The sequence below is a fragment of the Ambystoma mexicanum genome, chromosome 2q, assembly GCF_040938575.1.
Source record: "Ambystoma mexicanum isolate Mex_15411 chromosome 2q, UKY_AmexF1_1, whole genome shotgun sequence".
Classification (NCBI taxonomy): Eukaryota; Metazoa; Chordata; class Amphibia; order Caudata; family Ambystomatidae; genus Ambystoma; species Ambystoma mexicanum.
This window is the reverse complement of record NC_090924.1, coordinates 732,099,434-732,123,689: the sequence shown is the minus strand read 5'-3', so window position 1 is coordinate 732,123,689 and position 24,256 is coordinate 732,099,434. Positions and strand designations below refer to the sequence as shown.

Sequence of the window (24,256 nt, the reverse complement as noted above, 5' to 3'; positions counted from 1 at the left end):
TGGAAGGAGGGAGTTTTGTGTTACACAGAATGTGTATACAGAATGTGAGTAGCTGTGTTCAAAAGGAAGAAAATTGCTGGAGCAGAGAGTAAGACTGCTGAGATGGCTGGAGTGGAAGAACAGAATGCAGGACCTAGTGGGATGGGGGTACATTCCTGTGCAGATTGTATGACCTGCAGTGAAGTGGGGAATTTTAGCAGCGATTGGCTGATTAGAAGGCCTGGTTAGGAAAGATTGATTGTAAAACCTGGGGACTAGAGGAGACTGAGCTGGAGACCAGAAAAGGAAGGAGATTGGAGTGGAGACAAAAAGGCAGTTGAACAGCAACCTGTCCATAGACCAAGTCAATGAAGGGGTAGAGGAAGCAAAGGTGGAGGACTTTGATGAGGAAAGAGAGCAGGTGAAGACAAAGGCTTTGAACAAGGGTGGAGTGCCCAAAGGCGGCAGAGATGTGAAAGGTAGGGACAATGGCCTACGAGACAGAACAAGTTACTCTTACCTGGTAACGTTCTTTCGATGGGATGGTCCGACGACGTATTCCATATCTATGACAGGTAATCACCACAGCTGTGCTGCTTTGGAAAATCTTTCGGCGTCTGCGTCCTGCGTCGATGACGTTGATACGCTGTCCTCGAGCCGACGTCACCGAATGTTATAAGTAGGACGCCCGGCACCCGTAGCCTCAGTTGTAGTTTTTTCCTCAGAACATGTGGCACCAATCTTCTGCCAGAATGACTACAGAAAGCCTTGCAGAAACGTAAGCTGCAATCGCATAAGAAATTCTCTAACGGGGCAGGTAGGGAGGGAGCGATAGGGAATACGTCGTCGGACCATCCCATCGAAAGAACGTTACCAGGTAAGAGAGTAACTTGTTCTTCGAGGGGATTGGGTACTCCCACGTATTCCATATCTATGACAGACTCCCAAAGCAGTACCAACGTATGGAGGAGGGAAAAGAATTTAGAATATAGAAATTTAGAATGCCAAATCAAATTGCAGAGTAAAGGACCGCCTTGCCAAAGGCCAGATCCTGCCCATGGACAGAGTCTAGGGGGTAGTGTTGTACAAAAGTATGGACTGAAGCCCAAGTGGCTGCTGCAGGGCAGTAGAGGCAGCCATACCCCTAGTAGAATGGGCACGTAGGCCTACCAGAGGGTCCTTACCCACCAAGCGGTAACATTCAGAAATTGCCAAGATAATCCATCTAGACAAAGTCTGCTTAGTAACAGCTTGTCCCAAACACCTTCCAGCGTAACCTATAAAGAGCTGATCGTCCACTTTGACCCGGGACATAAGTGAAATGTAGAAACTTAAAGCTCTCCTAGGATCCAACCTATGGAGCCTCTGCTCTTCCTTACCAGGATGCGGAGGAGGATAAAATGCCAGAAGAATGACCTTCTGGCTTAAATGAAATTCCGAGACAACTTTCAGAAGAAAGGGAGGACAACCCTGTCCTTATGAAACACTGTGAAGGGTGGCTTAACAGAAAGTGCCTGTAACTCACTCACTCTCTCTGCGAGCAGAAGTGACCACAACTAAACACAGTTTTAAGGGTTAACAGCCTCAAAGGACAAGAATTTAAAGGCTCAAATGGAGCACCCATTAGGAGTTTTAGAACAAGGTTCAAATCCCAACCGGGCACCTGGAAAGGTGACGGTGGGAACACATTAGTGAGCCCTTTCAGAAACTGAGAAATCAAAGGAATTTTGAAATAAGAACACTCTTCAGACGAGTGCTTAAATATGGACAGCACAGCCAGGTAACCTTTAATGGTACCCACTTGCAGGCCCTTGTGGGCTAAAGAAAGCAAAAAAGACAGAACCACGTGAATGTCACATTCTTAACCCTGCATCAGTGGCATCCAACGGCAACGGTACAGGGACTTTGTTGCAGGCCGTCTGGCCGAAAGCAACACCTCCATCACGTCTTCAGGGAGGTCCCAATCCTTATGCCTCAACCTTTCAGAAGCCAAGCGTGAAGGTTGAGGGATCTGACCTCTGGATGGAGAACCTGACCCCCCTCTCCCGTGAGAGCAGATCGTCTCGGTAGGGAAGACGGCGTGGAGGGCAGATGGACAAGTCGAGAAGGTCCGGGTACAACGTTCTCCGGGCCCATGCCGGAGCAATGAGGATCATCCGGGAACCAAACATCCGTAACCTCTGCAGCACTTGCGGGATGACAGGGACTGGAGGAAACGCGTACAGCAGTGGGAAGGACCCCTCCACCACGAACGCGTCTCCTAAGGCTCTTCTTGGAGGAAATTCCCGCGAGCAGAAACTTTCGCACTTCCAGTTCACACTGGAGGCGAAGAGATCCACTTGTGGGGTCCTCCAAAGTGTGAAGATCTCCAGGAGAATCTCCTGAGCAAGCTCCCACTCGTGAGAGATCGTGCTCTGCCTGCTCAGAGTGTCCGCCGTCTCGTTTTCGTCTCCGGCCAGATGAACTGCCGAGATCGAAATTTCCTGTTGGATGGCCCAGAACCAGAGCTGCATCGCCTCCCTGTAGAGGAAGTGACCCTGCCCCCCCCCCCTTTTTTGTTGAGGTAGTGCATGGCCACTGTGTTGTCTGTCAGAATCAGGACATTCTTCCCTCGCATAGTCGGCAGAAAAGCCTTCAGGGCAAGCCTGACAGCCCTCAGCTCCAACAGATTGATATGGAGTCTGGACTCCGACGGAGACCAACGACCGCTGACTGTCAGCCCGTTGGCATGAGCTCCCCACCCCGTAAGCGATGCGTCTGTCACGATCGTCACTTCCGGCCAGGGTAGCCAAAATGGAGCCCCCCGCATTAGATTGCCTTTGACGGCCCATCACAGAAGGTCCTGGGCGACCAAGGGCGGCACCTGAACGGGGTCCGACTTCCTGCCGGAGGACTGTGACCAATGCATCTTGAGAGCCCATGCAGAGATCTCATACGCAACCTAGCCTCTGGCACCAGAAGAATGCAGCTTGCCATGCGGCAGAGCAACCTCAAGAACGCGAAAGCTGGAAGACTCTGAGCATGTTGAAACTTGTGCACCATCTGCTGAATGTGATGAGCCCTCACCTGGGGAGGGAAATACTGCCCCAGGGACGTGTCGAGCACTGCTCCGATGTACTGGATCCGCTGAGTTGGCGTCAAGTGGGACCTCTAAGTTGAGTGAGAAGCCCAGCTTGTGAAGGGAGTGGCAGGTGATGGACAGATGATCCAGGACTTGCTCCGGAGAGCGCGCCCTGATCAACCAATCATCCAGTTAGGGGTAGACGTGAATCCCCCCCCTTTCCTGAGATACGCTGCCACCACCACCGCGAGCTTGGTGAAAACCCTCGGGGCGGAGGTCAATCCGAACAGCAGGACCCGAAACTGAAAGTGCGAGTTGCCAACCGCAAATCTCTGGTACTTCTTGCGCTTTGGATGGATCGGCACATGAAAGTAAACGTCCTTGAGGTCCAGAGACACCAACCAGTCCTGCAGTTTAAGGGCCTGGAGGACTTCAGAAAGAGTAACCATCTTGAACTTGTCCTTCCCGAGGAGCTTGTTCAAACCGCGCAAGTCCATGATGGGTCTCAATCCCCCGTCCTTCTTGGAAATCAAAAAATAAGGAGAATACCATCCCTTGTTCCTCTCCGCTACGGGCACCAGTTCTATGGCACCTTTCTCCAGCAGGGATTGTATTTCCTGCGCAAGGAGCGGATCCGGACTCTTCACAGAGATTCCCTGGTGGATTGTCGTGAGGCCTCTGCCGGAAAGGAAGACAGTAGCCGTGGGCTATGATCTCCAGAACCCACACATCTGAAGCAATGGCATGCCATTCTACAAGATGCTGCGCCAGCCTTTCCCCAACCGGCGAACCATGGGACATGGCCTCATGACTAAGCTGAAGCAGCTGCGGCATTGCCCGAGGGTAAAGAGGCAACTGCCCGAGCGGCCTTGGCACTTCGAGTACCTCATTTTCCACCTCTGGTACTCCGACGGTTGCCCCTTTGACTTGCAGCTCCCCTCCATCTACCAAAAGATGAATAATATCGAAAGGAACCTCCCCCTCCATTGTTGTCACCTAGGACGAAAAGGCGGCGGTTGGCGTACTGCAGCGCTCAATGAATTCACTGCAGCTTTTGAGGTCTGCAACCTCTCAAGGCTCTCGTCAGCCTTGCTGCCAAAAATATGTTCACCATCAAAGGGCATGTTGAGGAGCCGGGTTTGTACATCAGGAGCAAACCCCGACTTCCGCAACCATGCAAATCTGTGCATTACGGTGCTCGCCGCCATGGGCCGGCTGACGCAATCTGCCACATCCAGATCCGACCGAACGGATTCACATACGGCATCCTTGCCATCCTGAACAAGAGCAAGAAAGCCATCCCGTTCCTCCCCTTCGGGAATCTGTTCAGCCGCCAACGAGACAATTCCACCGAGTATGAGTGAAACGTGCTAAGGCACACACGGAGTTGGCTGCCTGTAAAGCCATACACCCTGAAGAAAACACTTTCTTCGCCCAGCCATCAAAACATTTGTCGTCCCCATCAGGAGGGATGGTAGGGTACGATGCCTGTTTTGCCGGGGCCGTTGCCGTCTGCAGCACCAAACTCTCCGGAGTGGGGTGCCTAGTCAAGTAGCTGGGGTCGCTACTGGCTGGACGATATTTCTTCAGCAAAGACTTGCTCACTGCATGGAGACTCTTCGTAGCAGTCCAAGCCGCTGCCACCCTTCTCTGCAAGGCCATATGGAATGGCAGTACCGGGTCAGTTGGTGAACCTTGGTCAAGGATATCCGTCAGGTCATCCTGCAGAAAATCCACTGGTGGCGCTGACCACCCCAAGTACTCTGTTACCCTCGACATAAGGCGCCGGTACGAGGACTCTGCGTGGGTGCCAGACTCAGGCCTACCAAACTCCACCTCCGGAAGGGTGTCCAAACCACTGGCGTCATGCAACGACTGACGCAGGTCTTCAAGCTGGCTATGACCAGACAAAATCTCGTCATGTACCTCATCAGGAACCAAACCTCCTTCCTCAGACCCTTCTTCCACCTCAAATATAATCCAGAGGCTGGAATGGGGGCACAGAAAAAGGGACAAAGACATTTTTAGACTTAGCCAGAGCCTTTCTAGGGGGTTCCACTGTGCCACGGGGTACCTCTGACAAAGCAGCCTCGAAAGGCGTCAATGGAATCGGCGTTGAGAGTGGTGCCGACGGCTTCGACAGCCCTCGAGGGTGGAGCCCCGAGCGTGTCCTTCAACCGCCTGGGCGCCGATGGCGTCAACGGCTTCCTTGGAGGCGAAGCCTCGAGAGAGTCCATCGACGACCTCGGTGCTGAAGGCATCGATGTCTTCTTTGAAGACCTCACAGGCTCCGACGGTCTCGAGGGCGTTTAGGACCGGGACCTGAAGGGGGCATGTCTAGAGCGATGCACCTTGTCAGATGGAGACCTCGAAGGGGTTCGATGATCGCTCCGACCACCCGAGCCCGAAGGCGTGCGAGCGGCAGCTCTAGCACAGTCACGGCCGGCATCTTTCGATGGGGCGGACGGAACGGGGCCCTGCGACTGAAAAATCGCCATCATCTCCTGTCGAAATGAATCCCATTCCGCAGGAGTAGAATGCTTGTTGGGACAAGCAACCTGCCGACGGGCGAAGCCCTCGGACGAGGAAGGCGACCGATGACGGCACTTCTGTGAGTTCCTCAAAGAGGCAGAGGAGTGGCGGGACCTACTCCAGGACCGAGACCCCCCCGGACCGACGACGACAATGCGGAGAGTCGCCTCTCGAATCGTCAGTCGAAAGCCCAGTGGATCTTGACTTCCAGGGCTTGGCCACCTTACTGACAGAAAGCTTCTTACGCTCCCGCAAGGCCTTGACATAAGCGAATGGCAGTCAACACAATCATCCGTGTCGTGGCTCTCACCGAAGCAACATTGGCTGGCGTCGTGTGGTGGGAGAAGCCGAAGACGACATGGAAATCTTCGCAACGTACAGGTTTGAAGAACCGAAAGAACAGAACTCCGAAGAACCGAGGCGCGCTGAGATCTCCGAAGTGAACACATTCGCGGAAAAAACTGAACTGAGGCTACGGGCGTCGGGCGTCCTACTTAGAACATCCTGTGACGTCGGCTCACCGGAGGCCCTCGAGGACAGCGTTTCGACGTCAGACGCAGAAAGATTCTCTGAAGCAGCACAGCTGTGGTGATTACCTTTCAGATATGGAATACGTCGGAGGACCCAATCCCCTCGAAAAGGTGACTAGGAGGAAAAGAAAGTAATAAGTCTCCTGGGTACCAACCAGAAAGGAACATCTTACTTCTGAAGTGTCAAGAAACACTAACAAACCCCAACCATTCTGAAACTAAAAGCATCAACTTTAATGTCGTTTTGCTTCATTTGTTACAGCTTGTGACAATAAAATTGTCAAAGTTCTCCATCTTTAAATAAGACTGTTTGCAATTTTGAATGTTAAAATGCTAGACTAAAACCAGATGCCCATTAAAATGCATTGGACTGATGTCAGATCTTGGATGGACAGCATGAAAAGGCCTTTTTGGGCAAAGAATGAGTAAGGTTCTGGCCAATCCAAATGACTTTCAGTTCAGTCGGGAGGTTTTAATACTGGGAGAGATAGTTTTAGCTCAGCAAGTGAATGACGTGGCTTGAATGTAGTTTTGGTCCAGAGTGACAAAACCACTGCTTATTGGCAGTGAGTAGATTATTCAGAAGGTGGAAAGACAATGCATTACTTACCTTAAAAGCATTTCTGATGGTTGTATCTGCTTAGATTCACATGCTGTGCATAGGTCCGACATCCAGTGGTCACTGCGGAGTATTGCATTTTGTTTTTCGTAGTCGAAAAGGGGACGTCGACAAGGCGTGTCTGTAACACTATCCCTATAGTGACGTGCGTTGTACCCATAATCCCTCACGCGTCGAGGTCCCTCTGTTTGTATTTTTCTGCCCTGAGGGAGCCTTCTAGACGTGAGTGAGTACAGAAAAGAGAGAGATATAGAAAAGGATGTCTATGTTCCTTCCATCCGAGCGGGGAGGAAGGGTGGGCGCATGTGAATCTAAGCAGATACAACTATCAGAAATGCTTTTACGGTAAGTAATGCATTGTCTTCTGATGTTTGTTAATCTGCTTAGAATCACAAGCTGTGCATAGACTAGCGAGCAGTACCCGGAGTTGGAGGTGGGTTGTGAGAAGGAACAGTAGAGAAAAGATGTCTTAATACTGCTTGTCCCACCTGGGAATCGGATCTAGAGTGTGCATCTAGACAGTAGTGTTTTGTAAAGGTGTGTACAGAACTCCAGGTTGCCGCTTTGCAGATGGACTCAAGGGGAACATTTGCAATGAATGCTATGGATACCCCAGTACCTCGAGTAGAGTGTGCTCTTGGCTTGAAGGGTAGTTCTCTCTTAGCAAGAGTGTAACAGAGAGTGATGCATTGTACAATCCATCTAGATATAGTGGATTTTGAAACTGCATTTCCTTCTCTTCCTGCTGCCACCGAGACAAAGAACTGATTAGTTTTCTCAGTGGACTAGTTCTTTCCATGTAAAACATGACAGCTCTGCGCACATCAAGTGTATGCAGTCTTTTTTCTCCTAGATTTGAAGGATTTTGAAAGAACGTTGGTAGTTCTATAGACTGGTTGACATGAAATTTGGAGATGAATTTCGGTGCGAACCTTGGGTGTGTGTGTAGAACCACTTTATCCTTGTGAACTGTTACAAAGGGGTCTAAAACCGAAAGGGCCTGTAGTTCACTTACTCTCCTAATGGAGGTAATAGCGATTAGGAAAGCAGTCTTAAGAGTGAGATCTTTAAGAGTTGCCTTGTGCACCATGAGCCTGGTGAGTACCACATTTAGATCCCAGCCAGGAGCTGTGTTTGCTATTGGAGGGTGTATTCTCTTTATCCCTTCCATGAAGGCTTTGATTACTGGGATCTTCCACCACGATACTTTGAGTTGTGAAGTGGTGTAAGCCGAAAGCGCTGCCATGTGTACTTTAATAGAATTGAATACTAGACCCGAGTCCAGTAAATGGGTCAGGTACAGAATAATTTGTGTGGGAGAGCAGTCAACGTGGTTGATACTCTTGCCTCTAAACCAGATGACAAATCTTTTCCATTTGCTAGAATAGCAGTGACAAGTGTTAGGCTTTCTGGCCTCTCTGAGGATGTCCATGCACCTCTGTGGAAGTTGTAAATGTCCAAATTCTATGACCTCAGGAGCCAGGCTGCTAAGTTCATGGTCTGAGGGCATGGGTGCAGTGTCCTGCCCATGTCTTGTGACAGCATGTTGTATGGGCAGGGCAGTTTCACTGGAGGAGATAGAGACATCTTCAACAAGTGAGCGAACCGTGGCTGTCGGGCCCACATATGGGCCACCAGTATCCTGGTAACTTGTTCCTGGTGCATCTTGTGCACTATCTTGTTGAGAAGGGGAGTCGGGGGAAAAGCGTAAACAAATTTCCCTGACCATGGAATCGATAGGCCGTTCCCCTTGGACTGGTTCTGGGAGTACCTGGAGGCGTAATCTTGGCATTGAGAGTTTTCCAGAGTTGCGAACAGGTCTATTTCTGGGAAACCCCACTGTGTGAAGACGTCGAAGACGATGTCTTCTTGTAACCGCCATTCGTACTCTACGGGCAGGGGGAAGTCTCTGCTGAGTTTGTCTGCTAGCAGATTGAGTTCCCCTGGTACATGTTGTGATAGTAGGAACATGTGTTTGAGAGCCCACTTCCAGATGTTCTGGGACAGCTTGGACAGTCCTGGAGAGTGAGTGCCCCCTTGCTTGTTGAGGTAGTACATGGCTGTGGTGCTGTCTGTGAGGACCATCACTGTCTTTCCTTGTAGGTGTTCCTGAAAGGCTTTCAGTGCTTTGAACACCGCTAGTAGTTCCAGCAGGTTTATATGCTTGGATGCTAAGCTCGGAGTCCACGCTCCGTGAGCAGTCTGATGGGATAGGCGAGCCCCCCATCCTGTAAGGGATGCGTCTGTGGTTAGAGTGGCTTCCACTGCGGGTGTGGCAAAAGTTTTCCCTAACAGGTTTTCTTTTGTCCACCACCGTAGCGAGAGAACCAAGGCCTGCGAGACCACCACTAGATCGTCCCATTGTCCGCTGACCTGACACCACTGGCTGTTGAGCCACTCTTTCATTGGGCGCAGGCGCGCGTGAGGTACCAAATAAATACATGACACCATCATCCCTAGCAAGCGCATTGCTTTGCGTACCGTCACCTCTCGACCTGCCACATAATGGGGGATCTGAAACAGCATGTTTTGGACCCTCTCGTTGGAGGGGAAGACGAGGCCGTCCTTTGTTCGAATTAGAGCCCCTAGGAATTGTTTGATTTGGCTGGGGTCTAAGCTGGACTTCTTTTCGTTGATGGAGAAGCCCAGTTGGAACAAAAGGTCTACAGTCTTTTGGGTATTGGAGAAGCATGTTTCGTAAGAATCCCCTGTTATGAGCCAGTCGTCGAGGTAAGGGTATACCGGGATGGATAACTTGCGCAGGTGGGCCGCTGCCACTGCCAGTACTTTCGTGAATACCCTTGGTGCAGATGCTATCCCGAAGGATAGTACTCTGAACTGGTAGTGTTTGTTCTCTATCTTGAACCTGAGGTATTTTCTGTGCGCTGGCAACATTAAAATATGAAAGTATGCATCTTTCATGTCCAGTGTTGTCATGTAATCCCCTTGTGATAACAGTGGGATTACTTCCTGCAAGGTCACCATACGAAACTTTTGGGGTTTGACAAACTTGTTCGCTGGGCGCAGATCTAATACAGGGCGCATGGTTAAGTCCTTTTTGGGTACAAGGAAGTACACTGAATAAATACCTTCTGTTACCTGAGATAGGGGGACAGCCTCTATAGCTTCTTTTTTCAGTAGCTCTTCTACTTCTTGAAGAAGAATGGTGAGGTGCTCCAGTGTCATGCGTCGGTTCCGTGGGGGTCTGTACTTCGGGGAACCGTTGAACTCGATGCAGTATCCATGGGCTATGGTGGATAATACCCAGCGGTCTGACGATATTCCCTCCCATGCTGAAAGGAACGATGTTAGCCGGCCCCCGACCGGTGATGCATGGGAGGGGACCCGAATCTTCGGGTCATTTGTTGGTATTGGGCGTGGAACCTTTGGGGCTGGAGCCGCAACCTCCTCCTCTGCCACGGCGTTGGGCTCTTTGACTGAACTGTATGTTGTTACCCTGGTTAGAGGGCCAGTTGGTAGCAGAGTAAAATTGCTGTTGGTTTTGCTGCTGGCGTTGGCCACGAAAGGAGCTTCTATTGCCATAGCCGCGTCTGTTAGGGGGCCTAGAAATTTGGTCAAGAGTTTTGATGGTATCAAACTCTTTCTTCGCATGTTCTAGGGCCTCATCAACTGCTTTCCCAAACAGATGTGTTTGTTCTATGGGCTTATTTATCAGGGAAGCCTGGGTTTCCGGCTTAAATCCCGAATTGCGCAGCCAGACATGGCGTTTGAGAAGTATTCCCTGAACCAGGGAACGGCCAGCCGTCTCTGCGGCATCTAAGGAGTTCTTTACGATGCCCTGGTTTACAAGAGTTCCCTCTGAGATTGTAGCTAACAGGCGTGAACGCAGGGGTTCTGGTGCGTCCTCTGCTTCGCTGCGCAGCTTGCTCGACTGTGCATATGCGTAGCTAGCTAGTAGGGAATTGTTATTTGCAATCCTAGTTGAAAAGGCGGCAGACGTCGGGATTCTCTTCCCAAGTGCATAGAGCTTTTTGCCCTCTTTGTCAGGTGGTGCCTCACTAGTGGATAGTGGTACCCCTGCTCTTTTCCTTATATTAGTAACTACGAGGGAGTCTGGAATAGAATGGCCTCTGATGTACAAAGGGTCAGAGGGCGAAGGGCTGAAGAGCTTTTCTATCCGAGGGTTGACCCCTCTGACTAAGGCAGGATTGGAAATGGAAGGAGTTATTCTTCTCTTTATAGAAGCCAGGAGCGGAATAGGCGGACTAACAGGGGCTTTTTCTTTAATAACTTTCTCTACAAAGTCTATGTCAGGAAGAGTCTCCCCTGTGTCTATTTCAAAATGCGCTGCTGCCTTGCGCAATAGTGCATTAAGTGAAGGTTGGTCATCTATGGGAGAGGTGTTTCCAATACGTGAATACTTGGGAGGAGAAGGGTGAAAGACATCAGGGTCTGAGTGCACTGATGGGGATTGCCAGGGCTGCGAGGTAGCTGTATCTTCTTCGAAAGCTCCTGCACTAGTGTAAGGATCTTCAAACCCCTCTTCCTCATGTTCTTCCTCTCCACCCAAACACTCCTCATCTTCCTGGAGGTATTGCTCCTCTTCAGTGAGGTCAAATACGTCCATAGAAGGGGGAAACAGCCTGGGAATCTTGACCCTAGGGTCATCCTGGGGCCATTCTCTTGGTCTTTTGGGTGTGGGTGGGTTTCCCAAAAACATTTCCATTTTCTCCATACAAGAATGGAGTCTTTCAAGGGTCTCATGGGGGACCCCTGAATAGTCTAGAGGGGGGAAATCAGTGTTTTCACCTTCAAAACGCTTAGAACGCTCCCACAACGTCGAAGAAAGGTTTCAGTCGCCCTCTGAACAGCCCTCCGGTAGTTCAGAAGTGCCCTTAGATGAAGGGGGCAGTTCCTGGCTACTCTTGTGCTTTTTCGGCGTTTCCATAGCTTTTTGTGCGGTATTCGACGTTTGTTTCGTCGTCCGCTTACGTTTGTCTTCGGAAACAATTCTCGCCAGGCTCTCGACAACAAGATTGTCAGTAGAGGACTCTGGTGTCAACGTTGCCTGCGTTACGCGTTGTTCCTCGACGGCCGCTCTATGGAGCGTTACGTCGGATGATTTTGGGGTAGCGCCCGTGTTTGATGAAAGCCCAATCGCTGGTGGCGACTGCGTTTGCGGGTGGGGCTTGAGACCCTTACGGTCTGAGTAGACGCCGGAGTGCCCTGCGTCCCCTTCGGCGCTGATGGATCCTTCGTCTTCGACGAAGAAGAGCCGTGGGTTGTGTGCTTAGGCCTATGGGGTCTGTGTGCGTCCTTGTCGCCGGGGTGTTCATCCCCATGAGCAGGGCGTGAGCCGAGCCCGTCGGGACCGGGGACGGACGTCGAGGAGCGCGAGCGCTCCTTCTGGGGGTTAATGACTTCCGTAACGGACGTCGAGTTATCACCCTCCTCGTCACTTTCTGTAACAGCGGCGGCGGGTGAGGAAACTGACTTCGACATAGCGTAGTCCGCCCACCTCTTAACTTTGCGTTCTTTAAGAGTTCTTGGTTTCAAGAGCTTACAGGCCGCGCAGCTGTCCTCCTTATGATCGAGGGGCAAGCAACGATTACAGAGCTTGTGTTTGTCCTTCCAAGTGTATTTGCCCCTACAGCGTGGGCAAAACTTAAAAGGTGTCCTCTCCATAGCTGAGGCAATAATAACTGGTGACAACAACCCCAAGGGAAAGATAGGGGAGAAAGAAAGACATTCTCAAAGAGAAGGAACACGTTACTTACCTGTAACTGTTGTTCTCCAGCATGGGTCTGGCATGGATTCACATGCTCATGAATATTCCCCGTCAGGCTGGGAATCCTCGGTAAAGAAAAAACCAGTATCAGTTTCGTTTCTGATCTGTCTTTCGTAGTAATAACCAATCACTGGTCTCTGCGTCATACTGACCACAGCCAATGACTGCCCTCTACCTAAGCACCGCCTCTGGCAGCCATCTTCAGATTTGGAAGCAGGTGAAGTGGCAGTATGACCAAGTGAAGAGCCGCAGAGGGGTAGGCGGGAGGGTTCGCATGTGAATCCATGCCAGACCCATGCTGGAGAACAAGAGTTACAGGTAAGTAACTTGTTCCTTCTCCAGCATGGGGTCTGGCATGGATTCACATGCTCATGAATAAAGAATACATAGCAGTACACACATGCACAACCACAGGAGGTGGCAAAGGCTCAACATTAAGCATTACATCAAACTCAACATTAAGCATCTTACCTCCTCACCAGGCTCACCTCAGGCGAACAGGTTGCGCAGCACTGGTTGGCCGACCCTGGACTCCTCCCTGGAATCCCGGTCGACGCAGTAGAATTTCGTGAAGGTGTGCGTCGACCTCCACGTAGCAGCTCTGCATATGTCAAGCAGGGGCACACCAGATAGGAACGCCGTGGTAGCTGCGATCGCTCTGGTGGAATGGGCTCTCGGACGGCCAGGCAGCGGTCGGTTTGCCAACCGGTGACAGTACATGAAACAGCCGGAGAGCCATCTGGAAATGGAAGCCTTCGAGAGAGCCTTCCCCTGATTGACAGGTCCAAAGTTCACAAAGAGTTGTGACGTCTTCCGAAAACACTTTGTGCGGTCTACGTAGAACTTCAGCGCTCTAGCCACATCCAGCGAGTGAAAAGTCCTCTCAGCCGGCGACGAAGGCGACGGGAAGAACACAGGCAACACCAAGGGTTCGTTGAGATGGAAGTCCGACGGTACCTTGGGCATGAAGGAGGGGTGCGTCCTGAGCACTACCCTCGTGTCGTGAAAAGTCAAGTACGGGGCCTTGCAGGAAAGGGCCTGGATCTCCCCCACTCATCGTGCGGAGGTGATGGCCACAAGAAACGCTGTTTTCCACGACAGAAATTTCAACGGAGCCGAGTGCAGAGGCTCGAACGGAGGTCCCATGAGCTTGGTCAGCACCACGTTGAGCTCCCACGCCGGGGCCGGAGCCTTCACCGGCGGGAACGATCTGAACAGTCCCTTCATGAACTCTTTCACCAGATGATGAGACCACAAGGACGTCCGCCCCGTGGTTCTGGTGTATCGGGAGATCGCAGCAAGATGAATCTTGATGGACGCGTGTGCCAGTCCAGCTTTGGCCAGCGTCAGCAGGTACGGCAGTACTTGGGGAGCCGTAATCCGTAGAGGGTTAATCTTCTGTGCGTGGCACCAGACAGAGAACCTCTTCCATTTGTGTCCGTAGCATTTAAGAGTAGAGGACGCCCTGGCCTTTGCAAGAACCTCTCTGCAGTCGGCCGGTATGTCGTATCCCCCAAACTATAGCGCTGCAGGAGCCAGGCCTGCAAGTTCAGCGATTTCGGGTCGTGGTGGAGGATGGCGCCTCCTTCCCTGGAGAGTAGATCCGCGTCCACCGGCAGCTTGATTGGCGGGGACGCTGACAAGTCCAGAAGGTCCGGGAACCATATCTGCCTCGGCCACGCAGGTGCGACGAGGATCATCCTGCACCGTGACCTCTTGAGCTGGTTGATGAGCCGGATTAGCAGTGGCAAAGGAGGGAACGCGTAGAGGAACAGGCCCTCCCCGGGGAACGAGAAAGCATCGCCCATGCTCCTCGCCTAGGGAAACCTGCTGGCGAACCTCAGGCACTTGGAGTTCGTCGCCGTCGCGAACAGATCGATCTGGGGTGTGCCCCACCGTCGGAAGAGGCGATCCACTAGATCCTGCCGTAGCTCCCACTCGTGGCACGAGCGCAGCTCCCTGCTGAGCGAGTCGGCGATGGTGTTTTTTATCCCTGCCAGATGAAACGGCACCAGAAATATCCTTTGGGCGACGGCCCAATGCCACAGGTCCTGCGCCTCCTTGGACAGTGCTGGGGACCTGGTTCCGCCCTGTTTCCTGATGTAAAACATGGTGGTGGTGTTGTCGGTGAAGATCCTGACCACCTTGCCCTGGAGGGACGGAAGGAAGGACCTGAGGGCCCAAAACACTGCACGGAGGGACTTGATGGACCTCACCTTGGCCGCGTCGGCCACCAACATCCGCTGCAGCTTGCCCAGGATGGTCCTGGTCCTCTCCTCCGACGGGGAGACCAGAAGGGACACTGTGTTGAGCCTCGCTCCCAGAAACAGAGTGTCTTGCGCGGGTACCAGGTGGGATTTGGTGTAGTTCACGGAGAATCCCAAGTCCGTGAGAAGTTGGACGGTCCTTGCCGTGTGAACCACGGCGAGCTCCCTCGTCTTGGCTCGGATGAGCCAGTCGTCCAGGTAGGGGTAGACGTGGATCCCTTCGCGGCGCAGCTGCGCCGCCACCGGTGCGAGGCACTTGGTGAACACCCTGGGTGCCGACCGTAGTCCGAAGGGGAGGGCTTTGAACTGGTAATGACACACTTGGACCACAAACCTGAGGAATTTTCGGTGCCCCTTTAGGATGGGAATATGGAAGTAGGCATCCTCCAAATCCAACGACGACAGGAAGTCTCCTTCCTCCAGCTGACCCAGGACGTGCTGGAGGGTGACCATCCGGAACTTTTGCGCCTTGATGAACTTGTTCAGACGTCGCAGGTCCAGGATGGGGCGCCATCCCCCTGTCTTCTTCTTCACGAGGAAGTATCTCGAGTAAACTCCGGAGCCCCGAAGCCTCTTTGGGACGAGTTCGATGGCGCCCTTCCTGAGCATCGCCTTTACCTCCAGGAGAAGTTGAGGGACGTGAAGTTCTTTCCTGGCCACGGGGGGGACGCGCGGACACCTTCTTTGAAACTCGAGCGCGTGGCCCCGGGCCAAGGCGTCCAGCACCCAACGGTCGGTGGAGATGGACTCCCACACGCTGACGAAGCTCGCCAGCCGGCCTCCCACCGGGGTGCTTCGGTGGGGGCCCGACCCCACGGCCGGTTCAATCCTGCTTCGACGAGGCTTTGCCGCCTTGACCTCCTTGGCGACGACGGCGGGGTCCGCCAGACTTGCCTCGTCCTCTGTAGGCCTCCTGAGACGACGAGCGGGCCGCTTGACGGTAGGTGGAGAAACCGCCGCTGGAACCTTTGGAGGCGCCCTTGCCTCCGCTGCTCCGAAAAGGCGTCCGTCGTCGTTGCAGAACTCCAAGGGCCCGGGCCGTCTCGGTGTCCGCTTTAATGGCCTGAAGGGAATCGTCCACTGTTTTCCCAAACAGGTTGTTCCCATCGAAGGGCATGTCCAGGACTCTGGTCTGAACGTCTTGACGGAAGTCCGTAGCCTTGAGCCATCCACACCGCCTAAGGCAAACGCCGTTGCCCAACTGGCGGAACCCAGTGTCGGCGATGTCCGTCGCAACGGTAATGGCGTGGTCCGAAGCCACCTCACCTTCCTGCAGGATCTCCAGGGCCTCTGCCCTCTTGTCGTCCGGCAAGAAGTCCAGCAGGGGAGCCAGTTTGTACCAGAGCTCCCTGTCGTAGCGGGCCACGATAGCCAAGGCGTTGGCCGCTTTAATCGTCGTCGCTGCAGACGAGATGACTCTGCGTCCCATAGCGTCCAATTTCTTTCCCTCGCCGTCCGGTGGGGAAGTCGATGTGGAGGCCGCACCCCCCCCGCTTTTTTCCTGGCCGCCGCGGAGACGACAGAGTCCGGGGTAGGCTGCGCCCGGAGGCACAGGGGGGCCGTGTCCGGGACCCGGTACTTTTTCTCGTACCGGTCTCTTCTAGCTGGCGTCGTGGAAGGGTTCTTGAGGAGGGTGAGGCCCTCATCCCAAATGTCCAATAGAGGCACTGCGAGGACCGTCTTCCTCTTGGCATCGCGCCGCTGATAAAGGAAACCTTCCTTCTTCTCCGCAGGGCAGAGTTGGAAAACTTGGATGCCCTGGTGATCATGGAGTGGAACGATCCAATCTCGTCGGGCGGAGAAGCCCTGGTGGGAGGCGACGACGGTACATCCTCGTCGTATACCTCGTCGTCCGTACCCGTCGCTGCCGTGTCAGTCCCCGTATCATCCCCTCGGGTGGACGGGGAGGAGGGCTGGAAGGGGCGCGACGGCTGAAAAGGAGGCGGAGGGTGGATCCTTCTTTTCTTGGTAGGGGGAACACCAGAAAGTCCCGGTTCTGGGTCCCCCGACGGGAGAGGTTCCGTCAGCAACGGTAGTCTCGTCCTTATCTCTGAGCATAAGGACTGTATAGCCAACAAAATGGCCGCCGAGTTGTCTCGCGGCGCTGGCAGAGGGGAATCCGACGGGCGATCAGGGGCCCCGTCGGTACCCTCGACGATGTCGTCGTCACCTGCGTCGGGATCCATCCCGACAGGCCGGTCTTCTTCCACGCCGAGGCCGTGGCTTAAGACCTCGACCAGCTCCTCCTCCGAGGTTGAGGCCTAATCTACGATGACGCCCTGCCCCCCCTTTTTCTTCCCCACGGGGGATTTCATGGGGGTCCTATCGATGGGCACAAAAGAGGACTCCCTCCGAGGTGGCAGGGAGACTCTGAGCCCCGAGGTCGCCACCACTGGTGTAGCCTCCACAGGCTGAGCCAGGGCCGCCGCGACAGTTTCGATAGAGGGCTTGGCCGGATGGATTAAGGCCTTCAACACCTTAGGTGCGCTCACCGCCTTATCCTTGAGGGGGGGGGGGACACTGCCTCGCTCCCCCTCCGCCTTTGAGCTCGACCGGGGCCTCTCCAGGAGCCTCGCCGGGTGCTCGGCCTTCCTCTTACCCGACCCAGAGCGTTGGCTCGTGGTTGATGGTGCCGGGGAGGGTGCGCCCAGCCTGCCGCCCGTAGAGCCCCACCGTTCGGCGCTCCCGGTGCCAGCGGACTCGCGGTGCTTGGCCTTATGTTGGACCCCCGTCGCCGGGGCGTCCTCAAAGGTCTTAGAAGACCGCTCGGATTTCTTCCTCTTCTTCTCGCCGGACGGGCTCTTCCCTTCCAGCCAGTTGGCGAGACGTTGATGGCGGTCCTTCATGGTCCGCTCCGACATGTTGCCGCAAAAAGCACAGTCCTTCTCCACGTGCGTCTTGTCCTCATGTAGGCAGTAAAGACAAAAAGAGTGTTCGTCCTCCTTGAAGACGTTCTGCAGCTGGCATCCAGGGAAGACCCTGAACAGCTTTCCGGGCGTCGAGCTTCCCTTCTCCTGGGCCATGACCGGGCCTGAGAAACTTCTGGAGTCCTCCAAAAGCGTAGCTCGACTAAATCTTCACCCTTGAGGGGCGCAGACGAATCCGACACGGGTCCCCGTTAATCGGATGGAGAGTCGGTGGAGCTTGAGGCTCTTTTGACCGAAAAAACGAAGTTTTTGAGAAAAAACGTGAAAAAATTAGCACTAACGCTCATGAGAAATAGCACGAGGATCCCAACACATGAACGTGCGGTAAAAATCTGAAGATGGCTGGCAGAGGCGGTGCTTAGGTAGAGGGCAGTCATTGGCTGTGGTCAGTATGACGCAGAGACCAGTGATTGGTTATTACTACGAAAGACAGACCAGAAACGAAACTGATACTGGTTTTTTCTATACCGAGGATTCCCAGCCTGACGACGGGGAATATTCATGAGCATGTGAATCCATGCCAGACCCCATGCTGGAGAAGATAAAAGTTCAAACCCCCCCCTCTCCCTAGTGTATGTTGGCCGGCGAGGCCAGGCCACGTGTTCGGCAGCGCCGAAGGATCTCCTCCGTCTCTTCCCCTCCGTCGAAAACTTGCTTGGCGGAGGAACAGCTTCACAGCTAACGTCGAGGGGAGGGATCTTTCACAATATAATAAGTAAAATTAAGGACTGCGGTCCGTAGTAAGTATTTGCAATGTGTCTCTAGGAGCTCCGCGTAAGGCGACCAGAAGCTGGGCGGAAAAAAACAATCTGAGGGACCTCGACGCGTGAGGGATTATGGGTACAACGCACGTCACTATAGGGATAGTGTTACAGACACGCCTTGTCGATGTCCCCTTTTCGACTACGAAAAACAAAATGCAATACTCCGCAGTGACCACTGGATGTCGCACCTATGCACAGCATGTGATTCTAAGCAGATTAACCAACATCAGAATGACTATTATATTTTTATGCATGTACATGTTGTATGTTCAGTTCATGCACCACCTCAGTTTTTCAATTGATTGCACATGATCTGTAGTAGTGATCATGTGAAAATGCTGTGACTGAAAGAGCAGTAATAATTTAAAGCTTCTTTCAGCTTTGCCGAGACCCCAAACTTAAACACACAAAACCAGAATAACACCCTTTTCAGTTTTAGTACTAGTTATCAAACCTACCATCTTGAAATTTAAGCTCAATGCGCCTTTTTCCTCTCGTTGTCAAACGCAACAAAAGTCAATCAAAAAGAAAACTGCATAATAGCCCCCTAATGCAGACCATTGCATGGATGTGCTAGAAAATGTGTTCTGGAGATTTGTTTTGTTTCGGTGAAAAAAGGCATTTTTTGTTTTACTCAGAACAGCTTAAGCACTTAATTATGCAGGCCAAGTCATGTATACCTGGGTGCAAAATGTGCGTTCTGCATTTTTACTGGACATTGGCTTGTGATAATTGATTCTTGGCGAGTAATAAATACATTGTGTGTTGTGTCTATGTACAGAATGGAGGTGCCAAGTGGCTTTTTATGGCTGGTTGGGAGCTTGCAACATGTATTTCTGTCCCCTGATACATTTATTTTGTCCGTGGTGGACCCTACTTTTTATAAAGCCCCACACTTTGATAGACCAACTTTTAGTTACAGCTGAACATGCTGTGTTGCATTCATTTCATATATCTGTTTTGTATATTTGATAGTTATCAAATATAAAATAGCATGTTGCATCTGTGTACCATATTTAATAAATGTATGGCACAGTGTGACAAGTAGATATTTCTACAGGACAAGTATATTTGTATAACAGCTTGACTCTTGGGCAAGTAGATTTTTCAAAAATTCCACACCCCTGTTGACATTTACTGTTATGATTCTATATCTACCCAAGTTCCATCTTGTGTTATATGTGCCTAAAGTACTTATTTTTGACCAGATTGATTGTGTGTGCGTTCCTTTAATAAAGTGTATCATGGACCGAACTAAGGATTTGATGAGCAGCAGCTAAAAGTAGAAAATGGGCATCCGTAATTTCTTAGTAACCAGGAGCTACACCTCGCACATGAGATCAATACTATAACAGTTTGCTTATTATATACAGCCCATTATGCTTTAAATGTATTTTAGAAATGTAAAAATGCTCATTAATTAACACTCCAAAACACACAGTTAATGCCATTTAGATATGTTTGTAATCTAGGGAATCTAAAGGTAGCTCCAGTCAATTTCGAACCGTATACATATATTTTTCATTATACCAGTGTTGGGTGCTGTCTTTGGTTAACTGACCTTCCCTACCAGTGGACCTTTCCTCCTGAAGATAGGACTAACTGCTCCACCACATGCATAAAGTAATGTATGGAAGACTTTCCTGGGGCTCGAGAGACCTTTATTTTCATAAAACCCCCTCCCACACCTCTCCATCTCCTACCGGTTTGCACCTCACTGTCAGCTTGCCTGACCTAATGGGGATGTTGCAATTAGCAAACTAAAGTCTCAGAAGCCTGGACAAAAGGACAGTGTTTTTAAAAGCCAATGACATGTTCTACTATATGACTTATGACTGAGTCAGTACTGGACTGCTCCAAGACAATGCAAGCAGAGAACACCTAGAAAGCTTGTGCCCTGCCACACACACTGCTTTCTTTGGCTGGAGCTTTGAGATCCCTCCCATCCTGAAAGCCCAAACCCACCAAACAAGATAAGGTGGCATGTTATTCAAAAGAGTAAGTACTGTACTGTCTACCCAGTAAATACTCCCCCCCTCTCCTTTCAACTATTATTTACAACAATATGGTATGTTGTTGTAAAATGTATACAACACAGTGAAAATACCAATCGTTGTTGCCGGCTGCCTTTCATTGTTCTCCCATTTCCCTCTTCTGCAACTTCCTACAATGGGGGACATGTGTTGCAATGTGTCGAGGATGCAACTGCCAAGCGCGCATGTTGATTTTGTGTTGCCTTTGTGCTTGTGGTTTAGCATTAGGCTTGTGGTGGTGCAAGGGGGATTACAGGGTCTTAACAGGAGCATTATACTTCACAGAATTCCTACTAGCCCAAGGTCAGATGCACAGGACCCTTCCGGCCAGCAAAAATGGATAATCGGGGAATCAATTGGGGTGTTGGGTGGGCAAATCGGGGGTTGGACATAAAGTGTTTTTTCCCCTTGAGCACCAGGCTTTTTGGAGATTGGTGAGGTCATGGAGGAGGCAATGTTTTTCTCAATTTTTCTCTATAGATGGCTATGTATCAAGGCCATCTCGTCTGTAGCAGATATACAACATTTGTACTACAATAACCAGATGGTACAGACAAGAGGACATGTTTTGAAAGGATCTTTGACATATCTGAGAATTGTGCATGTCAATTGGATGTGACCGCATGTTATTCAGTGTGCATATTTATAATACCCATTGCACATCTTGCGCTGCAATTTGTAGAATACAGCAGAGTCCCACAAAAGATTTGGTCCAACTGTCACGTAGTCACTGACATAGCAGTCATCTCTGCGTCTGAGCGCAACACATTGCATGATTTTTATAATTGTTTTAAACTAGTCATCTCTCCTAGTAATTGAAGGGTCGCCAAGTTCCAATTGCTATTTGCATGCAATGTAATGTAATGCTCTTTATTTTCATGTTTGCAGACAACGGTCTTCCGAAAGGCATTTAACCACCACAGCGTTTCGAAGCCATAGAAATGGCAGTAGGCACTACACAAATATCAAATAACATACAATTTTTAGAGGTGTTTTGGCTTTTCTTTTGGATGGAATGCTGCTTTGGCATTAGGTCAGATGGTTTTACAGCCCCAACAAGAGGACTTTGTAGAAATCGCCCTAACACCCCCACAGACCTAGAGCGCGTGATCAGCCTCTGAAAATTCATCCAAGGGTAGATATTTTCCCCTCCTCTTTCTGAAGAAGAAAGAAGTTTTGCTCTGCCACTGGATGATCTTCAAGCACAAAGGTGTATGTGTGCAGCTCACACCAGCAACGCACAGATGTGGATAGGTACTGTGCATCTTCCTCTCAGATGAGGCAAGAGTGGTGGCGGAATTCTAAAAAATACATTTTTCTGCCAACATTGAAAACCCGAATAAATGAGCTGATTACAGGCAGGGTATACATTGAGCAGAGCATATTTATGTGTGCCAAGTGACTTTTTCGGGGTGTGCAAAAGGAAGCAGAGCTCTTAATGTGTCAGTACCATATTATTGAGAGCTCTAAAAGGTAAAGAGAGTTCTAAGAAATAAAAGTACAAAAGGTTTGTAGTCTACCAGAAAAACACATCTTGCAATTTTTACTAAATAAGACTTTTTGAACCACATGTATTGTTCTTCGACAGCTTCGAATGTTATATATTAAAGTTAATTCAACCTGGTAACAAAAATGCATGTGCTTGTTAGTCTTGGAAGGCAGGTTAAATCGCCAAACACCTATGCTGGGGATTCCAGACCTCTAAGAAACTGGATTAAAAGCTTCCTTTTACCAAAAAAAGGGACAACATATTGTGCATACCAATAGAATGTACTACTTTAGGGAGACAAGGGACTGACTAGAATTTTAAGTCATTACATACTGTGAGTGAGGCACACAGTTACTAAGAGGCATTCTGCAGAACATTTGAGACAGACTTGTGAATTATTTGGTGGTGTTAGGAAAAAAAGGTCCAGAACCACAAGCTATATATAAATGGCAGTAAAACGCACCATTTCTCAACTGCTCATAGCCAGGTTGTTTTGCATTTAATTGATGTTTCACTACCATTAATCACACAAACATAACAGAACCAAAGTAATGGACTATACTTCAAACTTACCGCTCCGGAGAGTTGGATCACCCTAACTTTGGCACTAACATGTGGTCCATCGCCACTGCCACTATTTGCTCTCTGCATTATTGTCCTTTTGACCCCAGATTTCAGTTCCTGGGAATTCCCTTGAACCAGAAGAGCTTTAGCAGGAGACTGCACTGGGTTGTCCGCTGCTGTTAAAGCAGGCTGTTCTTGCACCACTTTCTGAACTGTTTGAATTGAATTTTGAGAAGCTGATTTATTTGGTCTTATCTGCTTCACAGTTTTTCTCTGCTGTCCAGGAAGCTGCAAATTCGTTGCAACTGCTTGCTGAAAATGTGTGTTTTTCTGCTGTAAATTTGTACATAAAGTTTCTGGCTTTTGAGCAAGTAGTCTGTTTTTTACATTTTGCCTAGCCTGTGCAACCGAATGGGGTACCGCTGGATTACAGTTAGACATTTGTGCTGTTTGCACTTCCTGCTGATGCAGCAACTGTGGACAAGGTGAATGCTGTTGTGCAAGTCTTTCAAGCAATTCCTTCTTTCTAGCACCAGCCTGCTGTTGCCTGCGAAGTTCCTTTTGTTTCAGGATTTCTTCCCTTAAGCGCTTCTGCTCTTCAATCTTCAAACGGTACAATCTAGTTTCTTCATCCTCCTCTGTAGTCTGGGGACAGAAAAGAAGAATATGAAACATGTTGAAATATCTGTAGTAGACTAACAACTAACTGCAGTTCTGACTCGAATATAGAAACAATAAAATGCGATATGTAGCAGAAGTTATTGACTGGATTGGCTACTCTACTGGATAATCCTTTTCCTTAAAACTTAAGGGAAGGACTGCAGAATTTTATTTATATTAGACACTGAGGTTGGCCTAGATTGATGCATTTGCTAGGTGCTCTAAACCCCCCACTGGCCAAACACCCTTGTTGCTCTGTAAAATGTATCCAAACAACTTGGAATATCGGCAAGCAAAACTGACAACACCTCAGGCAGCACGAATCATCAGCATGGCAGTAACTGCCACTCGGTGTCACTACAGTGACAGACCAGTTGCCTATGCAGGTGTTTAGATTGCCAAACGATCTGGATAGTGTGTCTGAATGGCAAGGCTTAGACTTGGAAGGGTATGAGAGAGGTGAAGGGTTCAGATAAGCACACACAAAGTACTTTAAATACAAGTTAGGTAGCATGTATACAATTACAGTCATTGATTTAGGCCGTAGACAAATGTATTAAAAGTAACACTAAAACATTCACCACTATTATATGCATTAATCTTGATGTGCTCTGCTAAGAGTAATAACACGTCACTATTAGATACAGTTGGAATACGATTTCATGATAATTTAAGTGTAATAAAGCAAGCAAATAAGGACAGAGTCAAGTAATCAAGTTGAGAATTAATAGGCTTATTATGGAGTTTTACACAAGTCCAACACCAGGGACAAAGGGCTACAACTCTTAGTATAGACCTGAACCCCACAACTTTTGTTGGTAGCAATGGCTGCGCAGCAAGGCTTATCTTACGAGGGACAAAGGGTGGTAGTGTATACACATTGGCCAAAGAAACCCAGACATGCAAAGTTATATACAAATATTTTTTTATTTTATATATACACACACACCAAGATAAAAGGTAAAAGGTAAGTACTATAGCACAATAAATAACTTTAGGAAAACCAATGCATTATTCACAGTAAATAAATCAATATGTAATACTTTTACAATGACAGTATGCAATTCAAAGGTAGGTAAATC

General features: G+C 50.1%; 1 protein-coding gene across 6 annotated transcripts in view; it reads right to left on the bottom strand.

Moving 5' to 3' along the window:
* The window catches only part of RBM33 (RNA binding motif protein 33), a 1,526,085-nt gene that overhangs the window by 515,052 nt on the left and 986,777 nt on the right, over positions 1-24,256 (bottom strand). For all 6 annotated transcript variants that reach the window (XR_011303311.1, XR_011303310.1, XM_069647955.1 and 3 more), the window contains one exon: positions 22,524-23,159. Coding sequence is in view for 4 of the 6 variants with exons in the window: in XM_069647955.1 (XP_069504056.1) it covers positions 22,524-23,159 (636 nt within the window). In the remaining 2 variants the exon portion in view is untranslated. The remainder of the gene's footprint in view (positions 1-22,523; positions 23,160-24,256) is intronic.